The 26,011-nt window shown below is 40.5% G+C and overlaps 2 protein-coding genes across 3 annotated transcripts; one reads left to right on the top strand and one right to left on the bottom strand.

The window, feature by feature from the left end:
• The first annotated feature begins 2,791 nt into the window (after positions 1-2,791).
• On the top strand, positions 2,792-19,781 carry si:ch211-132b12.7 (uncharacterized protein LOC564531 homolog). 2 transcript variants are annotated; one of them, XM_053234946.1, is made up of 6 exons: positions 2,812-2,882; positions 3,178-3,422; positions 3,575-3,712; positions 8,870-9,049; positions 13,769-13,938; positions 14,095-19,781. In XM_053234946.1, exons 4-6 carry the CDS (start codon positions 8,878-8,880, stop codon positions 15,253-15,255), a joined length of 1,503 nt encoding a protein of 500 aa, XP_053090921.1. In that variant the 5' UTR covers positions 2,812-2,882; positions 3,178-3,422; positions 3,575-3,712; positions 8,870-8,877; the 3' UTR covers positions 15,256-19,781. The 2 variants fall into 2 exon arrangements, with proteins under 2 accessions (XP_026769104.3, XP_053090921.1); XM_026913303.3 differs by having other exon boundaries at positions 2,792-3,422.
• A 177-nt stretch (positions 19,782-19,958) lies between these two features.
• On the bottom strand, positions 19,959-21,935 carry ttc36 (tetratricopeptide repeat domain 36). The gene is made up of 3 exons (XM_026914235.3): positions 21,740-21,935; positions 21,273-21,461; positions 19,959-20,336 (listed from the first exon to the last, which is right to left on the bottom strand). Exons 1-3 carry the CDS (start codon positions 21,843-21,845, stop codon positions 20,068-20,070), a joined length of 564 nt encoding a protein of 187 aa, XP_026770036.3. The 5' UTR covers positions 21,846-21,935; the 3' UTR covers positions 19,959-20,067.
• Between the last annotated feature and the right edge of the window lie 4,076 nt (positions 21,936-26,011).

The raw sequence follows: 26,011 nt of genomic DNA, 5'->3' as shown, positions 1-26,011 counted from the left end.
TTCTATTGTTTTTGCTGTACACTAAAGACATTTGGGTTTAAGATCAAAAGATGAACAGGAGATGATCAGATCAGAATTTCAGCTTTCATTTCATTCACTTGTTGATGGTGGCCTTCACAGTGTTCCATGGGACATCTAATGTTTTGGAAATTCTTTTGTACCCCTTTCCTGATCGATATCTTTAAGCAATGAGATCCTGTACATGTTTTGTAAGCTCTTTGTGGACCATGAGTTCAGCAGGTGGATGAAACCAAGAAGATGTCAAGAAAATCCTACAGAAACAGTCTGATCTTTATTTGGGGTTAATCACAATCACTTAATTGATAGCAGGTGTATAATAATTACTTTTGAACATGAGTTTGAATGTGATTGGTTAATTTTGTGCAGTCACATGGCCCATTATAAAAAGGTGTGCACATTTGTGCAACCAGGTTATTGCAAACTTAAAAATACACAAACAAACAAAAACAAACATAAAAATACAGACAGAAAAATACAAAACACATAAGACAAAATCCAGCTTATGAATAGCAAATACACTCTTTAGTTACCCAATTTTTTTTTTAAATCACAGCTTTAAACTCTCCTGTTGTAACAAAGTGATTAAGCTGTAATGTGTTCTGAAGATTATTCCATCACCAGGGCGCAAAATAAGCAGAAGCCTGTCTTCCGAGTTCTGAAAAAATAGACTTAGATACAGTCATATGCGCTATAATTTTATGCTATATTCTCCCATATTTGGGAGTATGAAAAGTTTGTCTGGATTAATAAGACATGTTCTAATTATGAAATAAAAAAAGGAAATAGATTAAACATGCACTGGCATTGATAACATGATGTGAGACATATAAACATAAAAAGAGACAATAAATAATAAATTAAGAAGTAATAAAGTTATTTTTTAATTTTAATTTTTAGGAAAAAATTATACTCACACTATAATCAAGGTTTGCATTCAACTTTATTTTTTAACTTATTAATCTATTAATGACTTCTGTTGTTTTTGGGATTCCATGCTCTAACACTTAATGAATAATATATAATGGAATCAGACTGAATATTTTAGAACTTTCTTTAGATTTAGATGTACAAAAATGACATCATACACAAAATTAAATGAGAGTATTTTTTTTAAATGAAATAATAATAATTATTATTATTATTTACTATTTCTATTTCCAAGTGGAGTCACCAATCTGCTTTGGTTGACAGGAGGTTCATTTTAAGGCCAAAAAAAAAAATTATTTCAAGTATAAAGTCATATCATATTTTGAGAAAATAACTGAGAATATTTTGAGAATAAAGGTGTAATATTTAAAGTCATATTACAAGTAAACAGTTGCAATATTTTGAGAATAAAGTAATATTTTGAGAAAAAAGTCATCATATTACAAAATGGTACATATCTGAGCAACAAAAATAAAAAATACTTTACCAATAAAAAATAATTAATCTTCTGGCACATCAGCACTGTTTTATTAGAACTTTGAAATGACTTTGGAAGAAACTGTGTTTATTTAAAAAAAAGAGCCATATGAACTCGGAGGAAATCATCTCGTTTGCAGAAGGGAAAATCACAGACAGTGGTAGCCTTTAAGGCTATTGATGACCATGTTCCCATTCCAAAACCATGAGCATTAACACAGAGTTGGTCCCCCTTTGCTGTTTTTACAGCCTCCATTCTTCTGGGAAGGCTTTATACTAGATTTTGACTCTTTATACTAAATTTGTGTCCATTCAGCCACAAGAGCATTAGTGAGGTCAGGCACTGATGTAGAGTGAGGAGGTCTGGGGTGCAGTCAGTGTTCCAGTTCATCCCAAAGGTGTTCAGTGTGGTTGAGGTCAGGGCTCTGTGCAGACCACTCGAGTTCTTTCACTCCAAGCTTGGCAAACCACATGCTTTGTGCACAGGGGCATTATCATGCCCTTTAGTTCTACTGAAGGGAAATCTTAATACTACAGCATACACAGTCATTTTGGACAATTGTGTGCTTCCCAGTCTGTGAGAACAGTTTGGGGAAGACCCACACATGCTGTGATGGTCAGGTGTCCACACACCTTTGGTCATGTAGTGTGTGTATCTGTCAAGCATGCATAGTTGCACTCCTTCAGGTTCAATCATTCTGATCATCATTCATCTACACACTCTCTTTGAAATGCACACACAAATGCACAATAACTTAATAAACAATAACCAAATCCTCAACGTCCCTCATTTTATCACATGAACGTTATATGTACCATTCTGCCTTAATATTACATCTCAATATATTATGATTTTTTCTCATAATATATGACCTTTTTCTCTAAATATTACTTTATTTTCGAATTTGTCTTGTATATTTATATATTTTTGTATGTATATATTTTTTCTTTATAATTAATATTTTTCTATATTTTCTTTTTATGTTGGAACAGTTCTAAAGCATTTCACTGCAAGTCGTACTGTGTATGGTTATGCATGTGACAAATAAAATTTGAATTTGATTTGAATTTGGAATATTATATATATTTTTTCCCTCGAAATATTACGACTTTATTCTCCAAACACTGCGACTATTATATTTCCATTATAATTTCAGACATTACGACTTTTTTCTCGAAATGTAAGGACTGAATTCTTGAAATCTGTGTGTTTTCACCAGTGGCCCTAAAACGGCGTCGCAGACTCGACTTTGAGTCTCTGCATGTTTTCCGCTGTGAAGCGCGAGCCGCCTCCACACGGCTCCCAACACGTGCGTTTGCAGTAGCCACGCCCCCAAGCTTTCCGTACTCACGTGTACGCGCGCACTTTGGCTCCTCATTGGCCGAAGCCACTCCGCCCGGACAGCGGCACGCGGACCATGACGACGACACGGCGCGCGCTGCAGTGTCTTCTGATGGTGACTAGATTTGTTGAATGTTTTCTGACAGAAGATGAATTAAACATAAAATATTTATACATCAGTTAGTTCAGTCCCACACAATGGTTATCTGATAAGAGCACGGTTACGTCACTTGTTCGTCCGTGCCTGTGACACTGATTAGACTTACGGTAATTATAGCTTTGTTTTCTGCTGATGTCAGCTGACGCTAACTTAACCAACCTACGTCATCACACACTCAAACACGTGGTACTGCTTAATTACCGCGCTCTGTTGTCTGTCACCCCGAGCTAAATATCATTAACTGCACTAGGAGCTGTCGACTGCCTCGCGCCTGTCCCTGTACTCCACTCCACGTGCTCTGTTACGCAGCAATACCATTGCGTCACTCACGTCGGAGATTGGCGCATGCCTATTGGCCGCTGTGGATGTCGCTCATCAGAAGAGCCGCCCAGCACCCAGCTGAAACGAGCGGCTGCGTTAAGCACAGGCGCGCGCAACAAACCAGACTGAAACAAAACACAAAACACAAGAAGACATTTACAGCGCGAGCTGAGGGTAAGTGGGAACTTTTTTTTTTTTAGATTTGAATCGAATCTCCGATGTGTTTGTGGTTTGTTTTGATCGGTCCTGTTGTTTTGTGTCACTAGTCGTTTAATTTTTTTCGAGCAGGGTATGTGTGTGTCAGAGTTTGAGTCTCTCTCTTTCAGGCCAAGCCGTAGTATTCCATAAGAATACTGAATACTGAGCATTCAGTCGTTTTGCTGCTAGCTTGGTGGTGGTGCATGGGCCAACTAAAACCTGCAGAATGGAGTGAAGGAGAAACGATTGAGTGTCTTTAGAACCAAGTAAGTTTATATATGTGTGTGTATGTATGTATATACGTATGTATGTGTGTGTGTGTGTGTGTGTGTGTGTGTGTGTATATATATATATATATATATATATATATATATATATATATATATATATATATATATATATATATATACACACACACATGCACGCACACATATACATACATTATATATTATGGAAGCCCCGCCCCTTTTCCCCTTCTTACATTAGTAATGGTTTGGCCAGTGCTTGAAAGATGCACTGATCCAGCATCCTAGCCTACTGTCAAGGTAAATGGAGCATGGTTTGAGTTGATTATTGTGAAATAAAATCTTTCAAATTAGATAACCGTGAATGTGTATATATGTGTGTGTATAAATATGTGTGTGTAATATATATGTGTTCTTTATAAAAATAAAAAAAAAGAGGGGTGGGGGTGTCTTGTGGGGAAAACTCTTTTTTAAAGTCAGTTTGGTCCAAACTAGCACAATTGTAGCAGCACAATGCAAAAAAATCATGCAGATACAAGCCAAGAACTTCAGTTAATGTTCACATCAAACATAAAAATAAAAACACAAAGAATAAAAAAAGTGTGATTACTGTGACTTTGATCGTGGCATGGATGTTGGTACCAGAAGGACTGGTTTGAGTATTTCAGAAACTGCTGATCTCCTTTGGAATTTCACACATAACAGTCTTTAGAGTTTACACAGAATGGTACACAAAAACAAAAGAACATTGAATGAGCAACAGTCCTGGGGGTGGAAATGCCTTGTGGTTAAGAGAAGTCAGAGGAAAATGGCCAGATTGGTTCGAGATTCCAGGAAAGATGTAATAACTCTCATAATCACTATTTACAACCGTGGTGAGCCCATGCACAAAACATCGGATCTTGAGGTGGATGGGCTACCAGCAGAAGATCACATTGGGTTCCACTCCTGTCAGCCAAGAACAAGAATCTGAGGCTGTCATGGGCACAGGCTCACCGAAACTGGACAGCTGAAGATTAGAAAAAAAAAATCACCTGTTTTTGTTTTTTTTTTGCCTTCAGCTGTCCAGTTTCCAGTTTTTTGGCTGACAGCAGTGGTGTGTTGATGTGTTGTGCATTCTGACATGCTTTTCTGATGACCACGGTTGTAAAGAGTGCTTATTTGAGTTATTATAAACTTCCTAATATATATATTATAAACGTGTGCTGCTGCCACGTGATTGGCTGATTAGATAACTGCATGAATGTGCATGAATGGACGTGTGTGTATATGTGTAAAAATGAACTGAAATGTGACAGTGTTATTTATTTTTTGACATTGATATTTATTGCTGCATTTACTTAATTTATTATTAATATAATAGGAATATTTATTTATATACATATTTATAATTTTGTTTTAAAACATAAGAAAAACACTGCCTCATGCTCACTCTGTGAACATTTTCAGAGGAGGAGCAGTGGACAGGACAGTAAATGACGGGGTTGCGTTTTTTACGCCAATCCGGGTTCATTTAAAAATACTCTGTGCCTGCCAAATTAAATCTAATAAATTTCAACAAACAAAGGCAAAATGTAAGTGCACGCAGTGTGTCTATGATGAACAGAATCATTTCTATTGTAAGATATATTGCAAAGATTGAGAGAATGATGGTGTGTTACGGAGTGAATAATGTCAGTACATCAGAAACCATGTGCCCTGCGGTTTCCCATGCAAAGACTGAGAAAAAGAAGAAAAACGTGTCTCCATCTTCCAATGACCATATATCTTGAGCTGTTTTTTTTTTTTTTTTTTTTTTGGTTAATGATATTAGCCTTTTCTGTGTGCACCTTACACAGTGCAATGGGAACCTCATCTACTGTAGTCAATACCATTGAACAAAGGTATGTCTAAACCACTTGAGCAGCTGGACTGCATGCTGCATGCTGTATGGGGCTATTAGCAAGCTGCAGAATTCAAACCCTGATGGACTGTTTATTGTTGCCGGAGATTTCAACCATCTCGCAAATCTCAAGTCAGTGCTCCCTAAATTCCATCAGCGTGTGGACTTTGCAACGAGAGGGAAGAAAGCACTGGATCTTGTTTACACAAACATCCCCGGCGCGTACCGTGCGGAGCCCTGCCCCCACCTTGGCTACTCAGGCCACATCTCTCGTATGCTAATCCCTGGTTCTGAAGCAGGTGAAAACCTGGCCAGCAGGAGCCATCTCTGCTCTTCAGGACTGTTTTTAACACACTGACTGGCACATGTTCAGGGAAGCAGCAACTGACGGCGACTTCACCAACTTGGAGGAATATGCGACATTAGTGGCCGGCTATATCAGCAAGTGCATTGATGTCACCGTCTCCAAGAACATCACCACACGCACCAACCAGAAGCCGTGGATGACTGCAGAGGTGCATGCGGTACTGAGGACCCGAGACTCCGCCTTCAGAGCAGACGACAAGGTGGCCCTAAGAACAGCGAGGGCCAAACTGTCCCGGGCCATCAGAGAGGCAAATCGCACGCACGCTCAGACAATCCACAACCATTTCAAGGCCAGCAGAGACACGCGGCACATGTGGCAGGGCATCCAGACCATCACAAACTACAGGACAACATCACCTGCCTGTGACAGTGATGCCTCCCTCCCAGATGCGCTGAACGATTTCTACGCTCGGTTAGAGGCACAGAATGGCATGACAGCGAGGAAGACCACCCCTCCTCCCAATGACCAGGTGCTGTGTCTAACCACGGCCGATGTAAGGAAGACTCTACACAGTCAACCCGCGGAAGGCTGCTGGACCAGACAACATTCCTGGCAGGGTGCTCAGAGGATGTGCAGACCAGCTGGCAGATGTCTTCATGGACATCTTCAACACCTCCCTGAGCAGTAGCGTTGTTCCGATGTCCTTCAAGGCCACCGCCATCGTCCCCGTGCCAAAGAAGTCTTCAGTGTCCTGCCTCAATGACTACCGTCCCGTTGCACTTACACCCATCATCATGAAGTGCTTCGAGAGGCTCGTCATGAGGCACATCAAGACCCTGCTGCCCCTCTCACTGGACCGCCTGCAATTCGCCGCTACAACTGCTCAACAGACAACGCCATCACCACCACCCTCCATCTGGCCCTCACCCACCTGGACAATAAAGACACATATGTTCGAATGCTGTTCATAGACTTCAGTTCAGCATTCAACACAATCATTCCTCAGCACCTGATTGGAAAGCTGAACCTGCTGGGCCTGAACACCTCCCTCTGTAACTGGATCCTGGACTTCCCGACTGGGAGACCTCAGTCAGTCCGGATCGGGAACAGCATCTCCAACACCACCACACTGGGGCCCCACAGGGCTGTGTGCTCAGTCCATTGCTGTTCACTCTGCTGACTGACGACTGTGTAGCAAACGCACAGCTCGAATCACATCATCAAGTTCGCCGATGACACGACCGTGGTGGGTCTCGTCAGCATACAGTACTTTCTGAGAAGACAGAGGAAAGCATATCTCCCACCTCCCATCCTCACCATGTTCTACAGAGGGACTATTGAGAGCATCCTGAGCAGCTGCATCACTGCCTGGTTTGGGAATTGCACTGTCTCGGATCGCGAGACCCTGCAGCGGATAGTGAGGACAGCTGAGAAGATCATCAGGGTCTCTCTTCCCTCCATCACGGACATTTACACCTCACGCTGCATCCGCAAAGCCACCAGCATTGTGAATAACCCCACACACCCCTCTCACACACTCTTTACCCTCCTGCCATCTGGCAAACGGTACCGAAGCATTCGGGCCCTCACAACCAGACTGTGCAATAGTTTCTTCCCCCATGCCATCAGACTCCTCAATACTAAGAAACTGGACTGAAGGAACACACACACACATACATATATACACACACATACATATATACACACACAAGTGAGCATCCTCCATCCTCTCTGAAATCTTTTTGCTAGTTTTTGCACACGTTTATGCTGCTACAATACTTATTATACTGTACATAGGCTGCTACTCTTATGTTTACACTATTTCAGCTACTTGTATTGTACTCTTGTACTCTTTGCACTATTGTCACTAGGTTCACTTTTAAACAGAACTGTGTACTGGTCGGCGCTGCACTGGGACTTACTATGCACATCGTCTGTCCCAGTTGTCATTTTTACTGTCTTGTACTGTCTTGTGCTATCTGCACGTTTGCACTTGTGCACTTTATGTATAAATTATGTAGTCCCTTGTAGTTCTTTGTTGTTCTGTGTCGTCTTATGTAGCACCTTGGTCCTGGAGAAACGTTGTTTCGTTTCACTATGTACTTGTATATGGCTGAAATGACAATAAACTCCACTTGGATAACTAATTTCGTACTGAAGCAATTAATGACATTACTTAACTTGCATGCTTTGGTACAATGCATCACTGTAGAGTAATCTCGTGATTGGTACTTGCAGCAGATAGGTGGAGGAGGGCAGATTGCTTAGTTTGAATGGATGTCGCTGCACTGTGCTCTATGTAATCAGTTGTGTAACGGCTGGACTCACTTTCCTCACTTTTTTAAAAAAAATTTTCTTCCCCCATTTTCTTCCTAATTTGGCTTTGTCCAATTTCCACCCAGTAGCCTGCTCTTCCCTATCAAAAAAAGGCTAATGCATGCCTCCTCTGAGACACGTGAAGTCCGCTAACTGCATCTTTTTGTACTGCTGCTCATGCTGCATCATGGGGCAGCATAACACACTCTGAGGAAAGTGCTGTTCGCCCTATTCCACATTCATGAGCTCACAGATGCCCGGCAATGTTTAGCTAGTGTCGTTGTTATTGACAGGGGAGAGAGTATGCCCAATTTTTCTCTCTTGGACTCTTTGACTCCCGGCAGTGGATGGCTGTGGCATCGTCGGGACTCCCAATATCCAGCTGACAGGGTGAATGCTTTTTTTGTTGCCCCATTCATGAGCCCCCTGCCTCTTAATCCTATACATTTAAAGATTTATTTACCTGGAAAATGAAGTGAAAACTTGGTATGGTCATTTTGTGCTATTATTATTGAATTATGGAGGGGTGAGAAATGGTAAAGAGATTGAAGTTCACTTTCTTTTGTTATTTTGCATTTGTCTGTTACAAAACCTGGTTTGAGGTTATGTGGATGATGAGATTCAAAATCTGCTTAGAATACAGACCTTGCTCTGCCTCTCTTTCTGCCTTCAGTACCCACAATGCCCCAGGAATCCAGTTGTGTGGGGAGGTGTGCTGCCCTTCCTGCCAGTAAAAATGCCAAGGACAAAAGCAACAGTGCTTCCCTGCTGTCCAGAACAAAGTTTCACACAGAGCAGGTGATGAATGGACGGAACTCCCGCTGCAGTTCTGAGAAAGACTCAGGTTATTCAGGTGAGACATGCATATGCGCATATTTTGGGGAAACAGTCTGAGTAGTAAGATTAAATGAGAAACAAGCTATCATCTGAAGTATAAAATACATGTGAAATGATCGTACACCTGAATTAAGAAGGATAGACACTCAGCCAACACATTACACTCCCTCTCTGACATTCTGACAGGAACACAGGTAGTGGGCACTCAGTGGTTAAGAACCTGTGACTGGGGCCAAAACAAAGTTCTGGAAAAGTATCAAGATTTGGTTATGAATGTATCCCAGACTTTGAATATGGAGAGCCGTTCAGTCTTTTAAAAAATGGAAAGAAGATGGCACAACTGTGACTCTGCTTAGAGGATGCCATCTGCCAAAACTCAGTAACTGGTTTGGTTGTTGGTAACCAACCAGTAGGCCAAGGGTAACTCTGAAGGTGCTGGAGAGATCCACAGCTCAGATAGGAGAAGCAGTTTAAAGGACAACCATAGTACAGACTCAAAGCTGGCCTTTATAGTAATGTGGTGAGAAGAATGTCATTATTAGGAAAAAAAAAAGCCACATGAAATCTTATTTGGAGACTCAGCAAGCATATGAGAAACGGTACATATACAAGGCACTGTGCATTAATTCTCATTACATCTCTTGTGCTTTTATCTTTAATAGCTTTTATCTTTAGTATTTATGTATATATTTCTGACAGTATGCTGGAGGATACAGTACATGGGTGCTGAATTAATGAAGTCTACATGCTGCTCGTCTGTGATGGCCCTCTTTAAATTGTCTGTACTGTCTGTTTATTATCCTTTATTACTAAATTAGGTTCTTACTGAAGTGATTTAGTTCCTTGCTCCTGTCATCTAGCCTTGCATATCCTGCCTTTTTATTGAAGTTTCAGACATAGTCAGGTTGCTATTGAAAGCAGATGGCATAGTGTATGAAATCCTCCCACTCAATGTCATATAAACTTTATAATATACAGTCCTCTCTGAAAGTATTGGAACGGCAAGGCCAATTCTGTTTATTTTTGCTGTACACTGAAGACATTTGGGTTTGAGATCAAAAGATGAATATGAGACGATAGAATTTCAGCATTCATTTCCTGATATTTACATCTAGATGTGTTAAACAACATGGAACATGGCACCTTTTGTTTGAACCCACCCATTTTTTTTTGAAGCAATCAAAAATATTGGAACATGTTGTTTCTAGTTGCCCAGGTGTGCCCTGTTACATTGACTGTTTAAACAATTAATAGCTCTGAATGTGTTTGGCTTGAGCCGTAGGTTTCACCTGAGAACACCAACATAAAGGCCATAGAGCTGTCTATTGGGGAAAAGCAAGCCATTTTGAAGCTAAGAAAATTGATCAGAGCCATTGCACAAGCATTGGGCATAGTCAATACAACAATTTGGTCAGCCAAGGAAATCAACAGCAGTTGATGACCGAAACATTGTGAAAGCTGTGAAGTAAAACCAAAAAACAACAGTCAGTGACATCGACAACCTCCACAGGGCAGGAGTAAAGATATCAGAATCAGAATCAGAAACAATTTATTGCCAGGTACAGTAAAGGACACTCTACAGTACTAGGAATTTGTCTTGATGCCAGGTGCAAACACAGAATCAAAGATATAAAGTTAAGGGGGAGATGAAATGAAGAATACAAAAATGCAACACAATAACATGGGTAAAACAATACTAAAGTGCAGAGACCAAGGTGCAAGAAGAACATGCTATATATAAATATGAAATATGTAAACAGCAGAAGATATAATATATTAAATCAAAAATATAAATAGTTATATACAGAAAAAGTGAGTGTACATGGTAGATAGAAAAGTTGCAGCTTCAGAGGGGAGAGTGACTGTCAGTAGGTGGGGGGGAATTGGGGTACTGTTCAGCAGGCTGACTGCAGCGGGGAAGAAGCTGTTCTTATGGCATGAGGTCCTGGTCCTGATGGCTGAAAGAGTGCATGTCCGGGGTGAGAGGGGTCGGCTGCAATCCTGGCTGCACGTCTCCGGGTCCTGGAGACGTACAAGTCCTGGAGTGATGGGAGGCTGCAGCCGATCACCTTCTCAGCGGAGTGAATGACGCGCTGCAGCTTGGCCTTGTCCCTGGCCGTGGCAGCAGCAAACCAGACTGTGATGGAGGAAGTGAGAATAGATTCGATGATGGCAGTGTAGAAGTTGACCATCATCTTCACGGGGAGGTGGAACTTCTTCAGCTGCCGCAAGAATCCATCATTCAAAGAAGACTTCAAGAGCCACAAGATGCAAACCACTCATCAGCAGTAAGAATCGGAAGGCCAGATTGGAACCAGACTGGAAAAGTTCTGGAACCAAGATTATCATTTACCATAGTGATGGAAAGGCCAAAGTGTGGAGAAATAAGGATCTACTCATGTTTCAAAACATAGAAGCTCATCGGTGTAGCACAGTGAAGGTAGTGTCATGGCTTGGGCTTGCATGGCTGCTTCTGGAATGGACTTGCTAATCTTTATTGATGATCTAACTCATGATAGAGTAGCAGCAGAATGAAATCGGAAGTCTGCAGAAACATTCTGTCTTCTAATTTACAGAGAAATGCATCCAATCTAATTGGGAGGAACGTCATCATTCAGCAAGACAATCACCCAAACACACTGCCAACACAAAGAAGGTTTTTTCAGGGGAAAAAAAGTGGAAGGTTTTAGACTGGCCAAGTCAATCACCAGACCTTAACCCAATTGAGCATGCATTTCACCTCCTGAAGAGGAGACTGAAGGGAGAAACCCCCCAAAACAAACAACAACTGAAAGAACCTGCAGTACAAGCCTGGAAAAGAAGAATGCAACAATTTGGTGAAGTCAGTGGATCATCAGCTTGATGCAGTAATTGCAAGCAAGGGATATGCAACCAAATATTGAGTGGTTATTTACTTTAATTCACTTTAAGACTATCTGTCCCAATACTTTTGCTCAGCTCAAAATTGGGTGGTCTGCCACCAAAGGTGCAATGTTCTAAGTTGTTTAGCACATCTTGATGTATATATCAGGAAATGACAGCTGAAATTCTGCTCCATCGTATCATATTCATCTTTTGATCTCAAACCCAAATAGCTTTAATGTATAGAAAAAAACAAAAGAATTGGCCTTGCCATTTCGAAGGAGACTGTATACATGGGCATATATAAAGGCATATAATGGGCAACTGAAACTGTTTGGCAAAGGCTAAAATATGGTGACAACCTGTATACCAAAACAAAGATAAACACCTAATGTATCTTTTGCTCAAAGTTGGTCTAATGCACCAACAAGAATATGTTCTGTAGACATAAATGTGTGGTTGAAAAAATGAAGGACTTTTCCAGCAAGACTCATTCACCATGGACAATTCCCCCTAGACCACCAGAGAGCACCCTCCCTTTTTCACATTTCTTCCTTTGATGTCTGTCTCACTTCCTGTGTACACCTGTTTTGTGTTCCCCTAATTAGTTACCCTAATTAAGTTCTGCATTTTCCCTCCTTAGTTGCCAAGCATTATAAGTTGTATGGTTGCCATGAGTATTTTTTTTTTGTTTGTTATAGTTCCCTTGCCTTGCACTGTCTTGCCATAGTCTAGTCCTTTATAGTTTTTAGTTTTTCTAGTTTTTTTCTACCTTTTCTGTCTTTTTGTCTGTTTTTTAGTTGTTTTATTATTAAAGACTGTCTGCAGTTGTATCCGACTCCTTGGATTTGGCCAATGCTTGGCCCTAATCTGGATGTAGCAGAATTGGGGGTGCTAAGGCAAGAGTTAAGGTGCTAAACACAGGTCCGTCTCCTCAAACAGCACGGGAAGCAGCTGGAAAAACTGGCCAGCAATTGCAATGACAATTGCAATGCTGTCCTTGAAAAATGGTCGGGGGAGGGGCCACAAGCCCAGATCGGGGGGGCCTTCCCTCTCTGCCCTACTGAGAAAGTTGCTCTGCCTCCCTACCCAGCTGACGACATCGTCCCCCTACCTTGCCCTGCTGAGGACATCGCTCTGCCTCCCTGCTCTGCTGGGGATGCTGCTCCACCCCTCTGCTCCCCTGAGGATGTAGAGCCGCCTCTCTGCTCAGCTGAGGATGTCGCTCTGCCTATGCTTTGCTGTTGTCGTCACTCCCCCTCTGGCCTCGCCATGGTTGTCGCTTCCCCCTCTGGCTTCGCCATGGTTGTCGCCACCCCCACCACCTCACTTCCTGTGTTTGTGCACACCTGTTTTGTGCCTCCCAAATTAATTACCTTATTAAAGTTCTGGTTTCCCTCCTTAGTTGCCAAGCATTATGTTGTTGTATGGTTATTGTGAGTAGTTTGTGTGTTCATGTTGAATTTCCCTTGCCTTGTCCTGTCGTGCCATAGTGTATTTCTTTGTTCTAGTTTTTGCTTCATTTTCTTCATTTTTTTTTAGTTGTTTTGTCATTAAAGATTGTCTGCACTGACTTTTTGGATTTGTGGCTAGACACTCAGACAAAACCTTGAAAACTAAATGCAGTGAGAACATGTCAATATAAGATTGTTAATTCATCTAGGCAAGACTTAGTGGTATTATACACCTTCAGACTCCAGACATCATACAAATGGGTTGGTGAATTTCCCATCATTCAGAAGAACTACCTCAGTTGAAAAATGAGATTACACCATAACATGTCTTGATTCACTACACTGACCATTTCAAAATGAGCTGGATGACTGAAAACATTTAAAGACATTTGATATTTCTGTCATTATTTCCTCAACAGATGCTGGATCTGACTATCAGCAGACAGATGTAGATGATCAGCACAGTACTGTGACTGAGTTGAAGGGCCGTAAACCTCAGAGTACAGCAGATCAGGGGAACCACATCCTGGTATCGGGACAAGCGGAGTTCACACCCATGTTTATCATCAAAAATGTAGTTTTAAAACAGGTGAGGTCAATGGAGAGGATAGAGATAGATGGGAGAGTGGGGACAATCAGATTGTGCAACATTAACTTTTTCAGAAAGCTAAGCCCATATATGGCTTATAAGAAGAAATTATGAGAGTTATAATTTTCTCTGTTTTCTGTCTTTATCTGTCTGAAGTCGGGACAGACAGGACAGGATCAGGTTCTCCAGTCTTTGTGGGGAACAGAGGGCACTAATTCTCAAAGTAATCTTCTGTTGCTGCAGCAGCCTGGCATCACTGTCTCTCCACTCCATGTTCTTACACCACAGCTACGAAGAGCTGAGAGCAAGAACAAAAAGGGCAAAAACACGTATCTCCCCATCCTCAACTCGTATCCCAGAATTGCTCCTAATCTGAACAAAAAAAAAACAGAGAAACCCCCAGCTAGCAGGGAGGGCAGTTCAGAGGAGCACAGCCTGAGTAAGAGAGTGTGCACTGAAGAAATTAAAGAGGTTGTGTCTGAGAAGCATCCAGACAAACAGCTGGAGAGCCACTTCCTGTCTCACTCTCATTCTTTCTTACATTCACGCTCTTCCAGTGGTGACTTAGAACAGAGGAGTTCATGCCTCCCCCCTCCTGAACTAAAAATTATGGGGACATCAGCCTTCACGAGTCTTAGCTCGTCATCTGTTTCCACTTCAAAGACTTCCTCTCCATCCTTTCCATTTTCGTCTTGTTCTGAACCTGCAGCACATTTGCTCCCCACCAGTAAGGTAAGCCTTTCAGGAGGCTCAGTCCCAGACTCTACCATTGGCTTGACTCGGCACCGCCGCTTCCTCAACACAGTGGAGATACTGAGCCAGTCAGGACTGCTGGACATTACCCTAAGAACACAGGAGTTGCTCCGCCAGAGTGCTGCCACAGAGCAAAATATTGCTCAGCTGCGTCAGCATACACATCTGCTGTGCCAGGCTGTCCACGCAGGTTCCAAAGTGCCCACTTTGGAGAAAATACACAGAGTCATGGTTGAGTCTGGCTGCTATCCAAATCTCAGGAACTTGCTTTTCATGGGCAGTGATGATGGAGAGCTGGAGGCTGACAGCAACTCCAAAATTGATGCCATGATCACCTACAGATGTGGTTTTAATGGGCAGGGGGAAGTTGCACCTCCCTCCCCTCTTCTCACTATTGAGCCAGGCAGGGAAGGCAGAGATTTTCCATCAGCAGATCAGCAGGACTCAACATTTGGCATGGAATGGTTGAGGGCCCATGGGAAGCGCCCGCCTCACAAAAAGCTTCTCGTGCCTCCAGACAGCTCAACTTGTGGGGTGGCTGCTGTAGAAACTTACACAGAGTAACACTCAGTCACTGAGTCAAGTAGTGTAATTATAATATACACATACATACACCCATGGATTGCTCACCTAAGTCAGTGAGTGCTGGCCTTCACTGTGGAGAAACATTTTAGGTGGCATGTTTCAGCCATGGATTAATTTATGAACTGCACAGCTTCATGACAAGCTGTTTTTCTGTTTTCACAGTTTATGGTATTTTAGGATATTCACAAGCACAGCATGTCCATCATTTTGTTGTCCTTTTCAGTTCAGCTTGTTTCCAGATTGTAATTTCTATCTATCCACTTATTATAATAATTTCGTTACATCGACATATTAAATGGCACAATCAGGCCAGAATTGGCCATCGGGAAACTTCGCAGTGGCCTGATCTGTCTTGTGACTGGAATTGTCCTGTTCTTTGCCAAGTGGCTGGCAAATGCTGTAGTTCCTAGAAATTATGTTCTGTCCATATAGTCAAATTCAAGCATATAGCTAATTTTATCTTATTAGGCTGTATTAACCGCAGTATCACTATCTAGCAAGTAAAACCACAGCTGGCTGCATAATTATTAGACTATACAGCTGAACATATTTTTGTTATTTTCAAGATTGACCAAGAAAACGCACTAAAACTGAAGCCCTTTCAACAGGGCTGCAACTATGTAGCTAGCAACTATAATTTATAATAAAAACTGAAAGTAGTAGCCAACATTGATAGTCAGTGACTAGCTGCCTGTGTCAGAAGGTAGGCCTACACTTTCCCATCAGCCAAGTACAGGGAGCAAATTTACAGGCACAGGGAAAACAGAAAGCAAGCAAGCAAGAAATGAATGAATGAATGAATGAAATGCCATGCACAAAGAAATGCCATGATCTTATTTTGTATTGTAGCTACATGTATGTGGGTCATTTATAAAATCACTTAAAATGCCCACCTATTTGTGAGACTGAATGCATCACTTTCTTTACTGTATTCATTTTCTTATTGTTAAAAGTAACACAACTCATGATTTTCTTTTGAGATACATTCACCAATCAAATCATTAGGAATCTCTTTCTAAAATAGGGTAAAACTATCCGTTCTGAGATGCTTCTCTGCTCACAACTTCTCAAGAGTGGTTATTTGAGTTATTGGTGCCTTCCATGTCACCTTGAACCAGTTTGTCCATTCTGCTTTGACCTCTCTCATTACCAGTGCATTTCTGCTCACACAACTACTGCTAACTGGGTGTTTTTTGTTTGGTTATTTTTTTGGCACCATTCAGTGTATAACAAGATCTGGAGATGGATATCAATGAAAATCCCAGGAGATCAGCTGTTTCTGAAATACTCAAACCAGCCTGTCTGGCACCATGCCACAGTCAAGGTTACTGAGATCACATTTTTCCCATTCTGATGCTTAATCTTAACCATAACTGAAGCTGTTCACCCCGGTTTACATGATTTTATGCATTAAGTTGCTGCCACCTGATTAGATATTTGCATGAATGAGCAGATGTACAGGGGTTCCTAATAAATTGGTCGGTGAGTGTACATTACAGTAGGTGGTTAGTGGTCTCAAGGTTTGTTGTGGGTATATGGGGTGGTGTAAGTGGATTTGAGACTCCTGGCCTGAATTTTTGTCCCAGTCCAGCCTGAGGCACAAGAGACATATATTAATTGTCTGATGGCTTCAAATGTGTTCGGTTACAATAGAAAGACTACAGTAGAAAAACTGCACTGTCTGATATTTCTCTTTCATTAGAAAAAAATCCATTATATGAGGTAATATATGGTATAGTTTGTGCTTTTAGCATCTGTAGTAATGTAGTGATTGCACTGTGGACTATTTGTCATCACACAATTACATGCGACTACAAATGGGTTTTATGCCTCTACATCACGATAGCCTGCTGGTGCTACATGACATCCTGTAAGTACTGGGACAAAAATCTCTTTCATACATGAACTTTCCCTTAACACTAAAAAATGCAAAATGCTTATGAAGGTTTTGCAGTAGAATCTTTTGTTTTGAATTTGATCTTTTTCTGTAGTGTGCGTTTCATTTTTGTTTTAATCTATGCTATAAACAGTATTAATTAATGTTACTAAGGAATAATGTCTGGCTCTGTATCTGAATGTTAAATAATGATGTTTTTTGGTTCCCTGTGAAGTGAACTACTAGAGTTGATAACAGTTTCTGTTCCTTTGTTTAATCATGAACCATGTGATAATTATATATGTGAAATGTCTTAGAATGATTGGTGTTCTTTACAGTCTTGTACTCTGCATTACACTAAGGATTTTGGTCAATTGTGAGAGTTTTATGATGATACATAACCCATTTAATATTATTTCTTTATTATATGTGTAATGATGTCTGGGAGGCTTGGTAAATGTCTTGTTTATTGCAGTTCATTGTTTAGTTATGCAAGAAGTAATTCTTTTTATTTTCTCTATTTGGTGTTAAATCTTTATATAGTCCACTCTAAAAAATATTAGGAACAGCAAGGCCCATTCTTTGTTTTTGTGCTATACCCTGAGGACATTTAAGATTTAAGAGATGATGATGATAAAAAGATGAATATGAGACAATAGATCAGAATTTCAGCTTTCATTTCCTGAAATTTACATCTAGATCTGTTAAACAACTTGGAACATGGCACCTTTTGTTTGAACCCACCCATTTTTCAAGTGATCAGAAATATTGGAACATGTGACTGACAGGTGTGTCTTCAATCAAAGCCATTGCACAAGCATTGGGCATAGCCAATACAACAACTTGGAATGTCCTGAAAAAGAAAGAAACCACTGGCATACTAACAAGCAGACATCGAACATGTCAGATGAGGAAAACAGCAGTTGATAAACACTGTGAGAGCTGTGAAGAAAAAACAAAAAAACAACAGACAGTGACATCACCAACGAGTTCTTCTCTGGTGTGCTTCCTCCTCCACACAATGTCTTTTGACTTTATAATTTCAAGTATGTATTCATAAGCATAAAAAAGATACACTATATGGACAAAAGTATTGGGACACACCTCTTACTTATTGAATTCATGTGTTTCAATCAGATCCATTGCCACAGGTGTATAAAATCAAGCAGCTAGCCATGCAGTCTGCATTTACGAACAAACAAGAGCTCAGTGAATTTAAGTGTGGTACTGTGATAGGATGCCACCTTTGCAATAAGTAAGTTTGTGAAATTTCATCCCTGCTAGATATTCCACGGTCAATTGTAAGTGGTATTATTGGAAAGTGGAAACATGTAGGAACAGCAGCAACTCAGTTTCTCTAGATATTCCACGGTCAATTGTAAGTGGTATTATTGGAAAGTGGAAACGTGTAGGAACAGCAGCAACTCGGAAGACCACATAAAGTCACAGAGCCAGGTCACCGAGTGCTGCGGCGCATAAAAGTCGCCAACGCACTGCTGATTCCGTAGCTGAAGAGTTTCAAACTTCCACTGGCATTAATATCAGCACAAAAACTGTGCAGAAGGAGCTTCATGGAATGGGTTTCCATGGCCGAGCAGTTGCATGCAAGCCTCACATCACCAAGTACAATGCCAAGTGTCGGATGGAGTGGTGTAAAGCATGCCACCACTGGACTCTGGAGCAGTGGAAACGTGTTCTGGAAACGAATCACGTATCTGTTTGGCAGTCTGATGGGCCAGTCTGGGTTTGGCGGATGCCAGGAGAATGTTACCCACCTGACTGCATTGTGCCAACTGTAAAGTTTGGTGGAGGACGGATAATGGTATGGGGCTGTTTTTCAGGGGTTGGGCTCAGCCCCTTACTTCCAGTGAAGGGAAATGTTAATGCTTCAGCATACCAAGACATTTTGGACAATGCTAACTTTATGGGAACAGTTTTCTATTCCAGCATGACTGTGCCCCAGTGCACAAAGCAAGGTCCATAAAGACATGGTTGGATGAGTTTGGTGTGGAGGAACTTGACTGGCCTGCACAGAGCCCTGACCTCAACCCCATCGTACACCTTTGGGATGAACTGGAATGGAGACTGCCCTTCTCATCCAACATCAGTGCCTGACCTCACAAATGCTCTGCTGGATGAATGGGCAAAAATTCCCACAGAAACACTCCAAAATCTTGTGGAAAGCCTGCCCAGAAGAGTGGAAGCTGTTATAGCTGCAAAGGGGGGACCAACTCCATATTAATGTCTATGTATTTAGAATGCGATGTCATTAAAGTCCCTGTTGGTGTAATGGTCAGGTGTCCCAATACTTTTGTCCATATAGTATATGTTTAAGTAAAAACGAAATTGATCAGGGGAAAAAAGTATTCAGATATCACAAATTAGCAATGTTAGTACTTTGTGGCAAAGCTGTTGTTGGCATTTAAAGCTTCTAGAAGTGTACAGTAAAAAGTAATTAAATCTTTGCAGGATTGTGGTTTATTTTAGCCCATTCCTCTTAGCAAATCATCTTCAATTCCACAAAGTTACAACTTATATTTGGGGCCATTTCTAGCTGAACCTGTAACTAGCAGGACATGTAATTTAATAATTTTCTGCAAAGGTTAAAATTAAAATATTATCATTATGTTTAGAGAAATAATTCAGATTGTGAAATATATATATATATATATATATATATATATATATATATATATATATATATATAAAATAAGCAAAGAATGCACTGTATTGTAGAGACCTCTAGTGGCTAATATAAGGTTATACAATTTAGACACTACAAAAAGAAACTTAAACACACAAAATGTCCCGTTAAACAAAATGATCTTTATTACATCTCCATCTCCAAATCCAGGTTTGCCTACAGCATTTATGAATGTACATAATGTGAACTTTGCGGTGTCGCCACTTCATCTCTACTGTGTCTCTGGCACTTTTGGGTTGCGTAGGTTGCTGATGACTTCAGAAAGCATGCGGTTGCAGAGAGCTGCATAAGGATTTAGAATTACAGCCTGCTGTCTAGCAAACGTGCTACCCAAGGCTGCTGCCCTCTCAAAGTCAGCCCTGGCATCGTCATCCCTGTGTGCCAGTCTGAGCAAGAGGCCGCGCTGAACAAGAGCCTGGCAGGCTGTGTGGCCTGTGCCCTTGCTCAGTAAAATGGCCTGTTCCAAGTCCTCAATTGCACCTTTAAAAAGGTTATACAAAAGTATACAGGTTATACAAATACATCTTACACTGGGATGAATACAAGTTTAGACAGAATTATTCATAAAAATTCTGTTATTGTATAATATGAAGAAATTTACCCACAATGTAACTGTAATAATTTTTGTAAATTAGATGTTGAGTTAATTATTAGTTTTATTTAGCCTTTATGTTCTGTTCAAATATGTTCTGACCAGAATGTAGATGTAAAATAAAAGTGTCCAGAGTATTTGTAAATATTACACTTGAGAGAAATTTTACTCCTTGTTTCATTACCTCCATCTCTTATTTGCTTTCATAGATTTTGTTGGAGGATATGTAAAGGGACTGTATGTATGTATCCATTTCATAAACATTATGTTGCTAATAACTGAAGTAAATACTGGATATTCTGTATGTATGTATGTATGTATTTATTTATTTATTTACAATTGTATCACTATACAATTAAATGAGATGGCTTTCTTCAATAGGATATCCACTGATAAGTAGTAAACAGAACATGAGGGTTAAGTAGTACAATCATAGTTTATACCTATTGTTAGGTCATACAAAGACATTATGAATTCTTCTACATTCTGATTACTCTTGAAGGTAATTCAGACAACCAGGCAGTGTTATAACTTTCTCATAAATCCTATTTGTAGAAAAATCACAAACATGTGCATTATAAATATTTCATGACACCAATAAGTAGCACCCTTCAAATACTATATTATGTATTACAAATACAATATGTGCTGTTATATTTATATGTTCATTAGTTTCAGTTTTCATAATTGAGTTCCATAAAAAGGACTATTGGTAAGTACTAACAGTTTAAGTATTTTTTAGAAAGATCACAAAATCTGTTAAATAAGTCAATGAATAAGAAATAAGGTTTGAAAGACTATTTGGCTAAAAAGAAACAACCTACTCTCAGTATCGCCCTGTAGACGTTTGGCCTGAGCACGATTGTTGTAGGCTGAAGCTCTCATGGGAAGTATCTGGATGGCCTGGTTAAAATGACTCAGGGCTGTCTTCAAATCCCCAGACTCAGCAGCAGAAACTCCCTGCAGTTCCAGATTCTTCACCTGCTTTAGCAGATTAGGGTCAAAGGAACTGTCTGGAGAGAGAAAATCAGTGATGTATACAAACAAACTAAGGGATTCAATAATAGCACTTATTATAGTACTCAGTAAATATTGAATGCTTTTAATCTTTAATATGGAATATGCTTTTAATCTTTAATATGGAATATGCTTTTAATCTTTAATATGGAATATGTGGCATACATAAGTTTACTAAGATGTTAAATTTGTTAAAGATGTGCACTAAGTTGTTAAATTAAGGCATAACATATGACGTAGAACATTTCCTTTAATATAAAAACCCTGGACATACCATCATCTGCAAGCTCTTCCTCTTGGTCTAAACCAGGAATGTCTCCAAAAGGGCTTGTAGGATTGAAGATTGTCCAAAGAACTGCCCTATCATGTTCTGATGCCATTGTATTAGCGAGTAGACTGAAAGGGACTCACAATTCAAACAATGTATATGTCATTTCATAGAGGAGTGTTCTTTTCCTAATGTTTTCCAGACCTCCACTGTAGCCAATCAGAGCAGGGGGTGGAGGCAGGACTTTGAGATCATGCACATCTGTATTTAATTAACTCTGCTAAGCTGCAGGGTGCAGCGACAGAAGCCTACACTTTTAAATATATATATATATTTTTTAATAATATCAAGTCTATTTGGCTTGCATCAGATGGAACATTCAATTTTTTCAGTGTTCTGTGATAAACTTTGATAAGTCAGATAAACTTGACTTTTCAAATATTTTAAAATAAGTAAAAATAAATAAAGCCAAACAATAATTAAATTAAATTACTGAAATACACACACACACACACACACACACACACTTACCATCCAATTTAAAAGGAGCACCTGTACACCTGCTCATTTATGCATAATCATGTAATCACATATAATCATGTGGCAGCAGCTGATTTTAATACATAAAATCATGCAGATACAGGTCAAAAGCTCCAGTTAATGTTCACATCAAACATTAGAATGGGGAAAAATATCAGTAACTTTAACCCTGGCATGGTTGTTGGTACTAGATGGGCTGGTTTGAGATCATTTTAGCTGTTGCTCAGCTAGGTACACGACCTCAGACAGTCTCCCCATCACCTCACATGGCTCTTCCCAGTTTGCCTGCAACTTTCCATGCTGTGGGTTGTAGAGCCTTACATGTGTGCCCGGCACCAACCGCTCCCCCTGACATTGCGTGCCATAAACTCGATTCTGTCAGGAGTTGTCTGTCGCTCTGCAGATGGAGGGGTGTAGTCTGCATTTTCTGGACTCCCAGCCATTGGTACATCTCTGCCATCACCTAGGACTGGAAGTTCCTCCCCGCTCACTGTGCGGCTTTTATGGAAGACCAAAACGGCAGAAGAAACTTTCCAGCAGCCTCCCAGTGGTGGTCACAGTGCTCTGATCTGGGACTACCTTGGGCCAGTTCGTGAAGTAGTCCATGGCCATGAGGATATTCATCAGTTACTCTCATTGGTGTCATCAGCTTTTGCAGTAGCACGGTGATGTCTGCGAAGCCTCAAATAAAGTACCAGTAGTAGGATGCCAAGCCCAAGAATCTGTGTGGTGTCGCCCACCATTGCACGGGTTGAACTGTAACCCATGGTTGAACACTGTTGAACTGGATCATGTGTTGGAGGAGACGACACTTCTTGGGATGGAGGTGGAGACGGGCCACTTAGATTGCTGCGAACACCAGCTCCAGGTGGCAGAGAGCATCATTGAAGCCGGGCTGGGTGCATTCACTAACAGGTCATCCAGTTATACAATGCACCGCTCCTTTGGCAGGCCTGCCAGCACAGGCTCCTCCAGCTGGTCAAAGGTGGCCATTGCGTTGCATAGCCCGAACGGCACCATCTCAAATTACCACAACCCTGTTCCGAGTGTAAATGCTGTCTTCTCTCTGGCCCTTGGAGCGGGTGGCACCTGCCAAAAACCACTGCGCTGGTCTACTGAGCGCAACCATGTGGCCCCCCTGCTTCCAACAGCGCCAGCACACAATCGGCACTCCTCATTGTAGCATGGTAGTTTTGTTTGCATTACACTGTTTCTTAGTGTGAACAGGCACCGCCTCCTGGGAGTGCCACCATCATCCTTAGCCAATCTCAGTGGGAGCAAAAGTATAGGGACAGATATTCTTAAAGTAAAATAATGTAAATAACATTTAATATTTGGTTGCATATCCCTTGCTTGCAATTACTGCATCAAGCTGGTGATCCACTGACTTCACCAAATTGTGCATTTTTCTTTTCTAGGCTTGTACTGCAGGTTCTTTCAGTTGTTGTTTGTTTTGGGGGGGTTTCTCCCTTCAGTCTCCTCTTCAGGAGGTGAAATGCATGCTCAATTGGGTTAAGGTCTGGTGACTGACTTGGCCAGAATGTTTCTTTAAACTTCTGAATTCATTCTGCTGCAAACGTCATGAGTTACATCATCAGTAAAGATTAGTGAGCGTGTTCAAGAAGCAGTGATGTATGTTTTGGATCATGAGCAGATCCTTTCATTCTATACACTTTGGCCTTTCCGTCACTTTGGTAGAGGTTAATCTTGGTTCCAGAACTTTTATGGCTCATTTCTATATTTCTTTGCAAATTCCAATCTGGCTTTCCAATTCTTACTGCTGATGAGGGGTTTGCGTCTTGTGTTGTGGCTTCTATATTTCTGCTATAAGTCTTCTTTGAACAGTGGATTGTGATAACTTCACCCCTACCCTGTGGACATTGTTAGTGATGTCACTGACTGTTGAACATTTCTTCACAGCTCTCACAATGTTTCTGTCATCAACTGCTATTGTTTTCCTTGGCCGACATGTTTGATGTCTGGTTGTTAGTACACCAGTGGTTTCTTTCTTTTTCAGGATGTTCAGGAAATTGTTGTATTGGCTATGCCCAATGCTTGTGCAATAGCTCTGATTGATTTTCCCCTCTTTTCTCAGATTCAAAATGGCCTGTTTTTCTCCCGTAGACATTATGGTTTATCCCTTTTAACAACAAATACACAGGCAAAACCCAGGGGTTAAACCAAGAGTAGAAATTCAGATCTATTAATTGTTTAAACAATCAATCTAACAGGGCACACCTGGGCAACAAGAAACACCTGTCAGTCACGTTTCAATATTTTCACTTTAAAAATGGGTGGTTTCAAACAAAAGATGCCATTTTCTAAGTTGTTTAACACATCTAAATGAATATATAAAAGCCAATTTATATTATATTAAATTTGTCACACTATATGGTTTCATATCCTCATATTAAATATAATATAAGATAAGGTGAGCATGAGGAAACACCAAATACAGTTTTTAAATGATAATTTCATTAATTGAAGGAAAAAGATTATGCTACACCAATGTCACCCATGTGAAAAAATAATTGCCCCTAAAATTAAAACCCAGTTGTAACCACAAAACGTTTCCGATAACTGGAGATAAGTCTTTCACATTGCAGTGGAGGAACTCATCAGTCCACAGAGCATTATGCCATCAAGGTGATTTTTGGCAAATGTGAAATGAGCCTTTGTGTTACGCTTGGTTTAACAGTGGTTTTCACCTTGCGCATCTCCCATCCATTCCATTTTTGCCCATTCTCTTTCTAATGGTGGATTCATGAACTCTGACCTTATGTAAGGCAAGTGAGGCCTGCAGTTCCTTAGATGTACATCTGTTTTTTTTGTGACGATGTATGAGTCATTGATGCACTCTTGGAGAAATTTTTCGTAGGCTGGCCACTTCTGGGAAGATTCACCACTGTTCCAAATTTGCTACTTGAGAGCTTTTAGCCTGTGTCGCATTGCTGGAAAGTTTCTATTTAAGTGATGTTTAGATGTCAAAAGGGCTGGCAGTCATCAACTCTGGGTGTGTAGTCTAATTGAACTCAATTATCAATGGGTAATTTGGTTAATTGGTTGATTGAGTAACTAAGAGGGCAATTATTTTCTCACACGGCAAGTTGGCGTTGGATAACTTTTTTCTTTTAATAAATGAAATGATCATTTAAAAGCTGTATATTGTGTTTACTTTGGTTATGTTTGTCTTATATTAAATTTTGTCTGAAGATCTGAAAAAAATAGGTGTGACAAATATGCACAAATAGAAGAAATCGGGAAGGTGGAAATACTTTTTTATGCCACTGTATGTTTAATATAAAAATAAATTCCCAATGCCCAGCTTCCAATACACTGATAATGACAAATGAACAGAGCACAGGCATCACCTTCCTTTGCCCTTCGTACCAGTGAGGTGCCTGACATCTCCATGTCACTCAGGCATGTATTAACATATATTTACATTGTAAAACCTATTAAATTTAATTACTTATTCAAAGTAGGCCAATGCCTTTCCATTACCGTGCCAGACTGTCAAAAGACTTTCTAGGTTGCACTTGAAACTCATTTGACAGCTTATTAGAAACATTACCTTGTACGCACATTCATTAGGCACAGCAGTATATGGGGGATTTTAAACACTTCAATGTCATTGATGGGTTGAGAGTAGTCTGCCAACCAAACATATGCAGCTGACAGCCATCCTATGGCCAGAAACTGACTACTGATGAATTGCTAGAAGATGATTAAAACAAA

The sequence above is a fragment of the Pangasianodon hypophthalmus genome, chromosome 6 (assembly GCF_027358585.1).
Source record: "Pangasianodon hypophthalmus isolate fPanHyp1 chromosome 6, fPanHyp1.pri, whole genome shotgun sequence".
Classification (NCBI taxonomy): domain Eukaryota; kingdom Metazoa; phylum Chordata; class Actinopteri; order Siluriformes; family Pangasiidae; genus Pangasianodon; species Pangasianodon hypophthalmus.
Note: the sequence above shows the minus strand (reverse complement) of the source record. Positions and strands in the feature narration are given on the sequence as shown.